A 2,511-nucleotide genomic window follows, 5' to 3' on the forward strand; every position below is an offset into this window, starting at 1 on the left:
AACAGGTAAAGATGAAGCCGGTCATACAAGCTAGTACTCTTGATCAGTTTCTAAAAGATCAAGGGATACACAAAGATAATGAAACGAAACGTGACAACAACACAACAAGTGATGTTGAATTTATGCATACTCCTATTATTAATGAACATAACAAAGGATTGGATGATCGTGTGGAACAAGAAGAGGAAATTGACATTGATTGTAGTACAAAAGGTATGTTTTAAACCTTGTAAGATTTAGAACTCATTATAAAAGAAATATCTTATTTCATGTCTGTTACATCAATCTAGAAATGTCGAAGCCAAAAAAAGTTCGAGGACATACAACATGTAAGGATATTCATGCAAGAAATTTGGAAGAAAGAAAGGAGGTGACATTTGATAAAGGACAAGCGGTGGGACCAACTAATAAGATAGTTTCACGATTAAGCAACTTTATAGGAACAATTGCAAGGAATCCTAGATTCATCAGCTTGATGTACACTAGTTGGCACGTGGTGCCAAAGGATACTAAAAAGCGCATGTGGATATGCTAGCAAAATGTCCTTATGGCATTCCACATAATCAATTTCGCCAGTTGATCGAGTATTGGAAACACCCAACTGTTCAAGTAAGGTTAAAATGGTGCATTTCCACTCATCGACTAATTCTGTGTCATATCTATTCTTTTTATACATATCAATTCAATTATCTCTTTGTTTTTAACAATAGGCTATATGCGAGATGAATTCTCAAAACAGGAAAAAACAAAAGTGGAGGCATCGAATGGGACCTATTAATTTTGCTAGAGTACGCGTGGCATTGGTAATACTTAGCTGACATTTCATACAAAATTTGATTTTCATTTTTTTGTACTTTATAAGAACTTACTGATTTTTTAAAATTTCTTTTGATATAATCTGCAGCGTGCAGCCAAAGACAACAACGAAGAACCATCAAAGCCTGAAATATTTATTGCAACTCGTACCAAGACGGGAAAGGAAATCCAGGCTGATACCCAAGTTGCAATAGTAAGTTTTTCAAAGAGGATTATTAGTGAACTTTATTCAGACTTAACATTTATATTGTGGGGAGTCTGACTACATTAAATTTTAATCACGTATGCCTTCTTCTTCTTCTTCTTCTTGTGCAAGTTTGAGGAGATATCAATTATTTGTCGACATTGTTTAATTATTTTTTACGAAAAGTTTTCATAATGTTTTAATGCTTGATCGCTATCGTAGGATTGGAAATGAAATAGTACTTACAATTCACTATGGATGCCAATTTTATTCAATAGGTTGAACTTCATAATCGCCAAAATTCTGGGGAAACAGCTTATGATGCATTTAGGGCAGTGTTTGGAAAGGAGCAGCCTGGTCGAGTTAAGTGCTATGGTAGATCAGTGACAACAAGTTCATTGAAGAAAGATGAGGAAATTAACAATCTAAAACAAAAACATGCCGATGAAATCACTTCTCTAAAGGAAGAATTGAGAGAAAAAATGCAACATTTATTCACTCAATTGCTACAAAACAACCCTGGATTGAATTTTCAGGATATACCAGGGTGTGTTGGATCTAACCTTGCTTCACCTATTGATGCAAGTAGTGCACAAGCTGTAAGAGGCACATATCTTCCATTTTCTTCGGGGTTAGCTCAAGATTCAGTTCTTCAAAAGGTATTTTGTATTTCAAATTCTCTGTTAATAGTGTCAATATTGTTTTTCTTCTAGTTTATTTGGTGTTCTTGGTAATGAAATTCAAAACTTATTTTTACTTGTCTAAGTTTAGTCCACCAATTTATAACTGTTAAGAATGTTTTTGTTTTTGGTTTGAGCATTCGAGTCGTTAGTTGAATAATTGTTCGTTTAGTATTGTGCAATTGAGGAGTCTGTGGCTAACACATTATGTTTTATGGCAGATGCCGTGTTCAATTAAAAAATGATGACACTATTTTCTACCTTTAGCTTCTGAATCCAGCTCATTGTAAAGGATATTGTAGTTGGTCTTTTAATGGTCTGTCTGCACCTTTATGAAGCTATTGCTATTTTATTAATATTGGTGTCTGTTAGCTAGGTGGTTGTGGCTGTTAGTATTAATGTGCTGCAGCCTGTGATTAAAATGTGTACATGCTAGACAATTATAATACTATTGTTATTAGTATAGAGTTTAATGGTTTGCAAACCTTTACCTTTGTAGGGTAGAGAAACCATCTAGAGCTTGACCATTAATAGAAGATCTTGTGGGTAGATTTATTATGTTTGATAGATCCTTAATGGTTACTTCTCTGAACTTCATGACGAACCCGCAGGACAAACCGTCATAGACTCGACGGACCGTCGTGGACTCCATAACCCCACACTTAGTCAGACTTCCCCATCTTCCTTCAACAGTTGCACTACGCTGCCACCTACGGACCGTCACAGACACGACGGTCCATCGAGGGTATTCGTTCCAAAACACTTAAACTCTTGGAATATGGGTACTGGGATTACTTCTCTGAACTTCATGACGAACCTGCAGGAAGGACC

The 2,511-nt window shown here is 35.7% G+C and overlaps 1 protein-coding gene across 1 annotated transcript; it reads left to right on the forward strand.

Moving 5' to 3' along the window:
* The first annotated feature begins 716 nt into the window (after positions 1-716).
* LOC114077179 lies at positions 717-2,116 on the forward strand. Its single transcript, XM_027916858.1, has 4 exons — positions 717-803; positions 905-1,009; positions 1,279-1,659; positions 2,057-2,116. Exons 1-4 carry the CDS (start codon positions 723-725, stop codon positions 2,114-2,116), a joined length of 627 nt encoding a protein of 208 aa, XP_027772659.1. The 5' UTR covers positions 717-722.
* Positions 2,117-2,511: the final 395 nt, after the last annotated feature.

The sequence above is a fragment of the Solanum pennellii genome, chromosome 5, assembly GCF_001406875.1.
Source record: "Solanum pennellii chromosome 5, SPENNV200".
In the NCBI taxonomy this organism is placed as follows: Eukaryota; Viridiplantae; Streptophyta; class Magnoliopsida; order Solanales; family Solanaceae; genus Solanum; species Solanum pennellii.

Excerpts from the sequence above, each read along its gene's own strand:
- LOC114077179 (XM_027916858.1), top strand. The coding sequence starts at position 723 with ATGAATTCTCAAAACAGGAAAAAACAAAAGTGGAGGCATCGAATGGGA. Across the intron at positions 804-904 it reads CTAGAGTACGCGTGGCATTG|CGTGCAGCCAAAGACAACAA; the intron begins GTAATACTTAGC and ends TATAATCTGCAG. Across the intron at positions 1,010-1,278 it reads CTGATACCCAAGTTGCAATA|GTTGAACTTCATAATCGCCA; the intron begins GTAAGTTTTTCA and ends TTTATTCAATAG.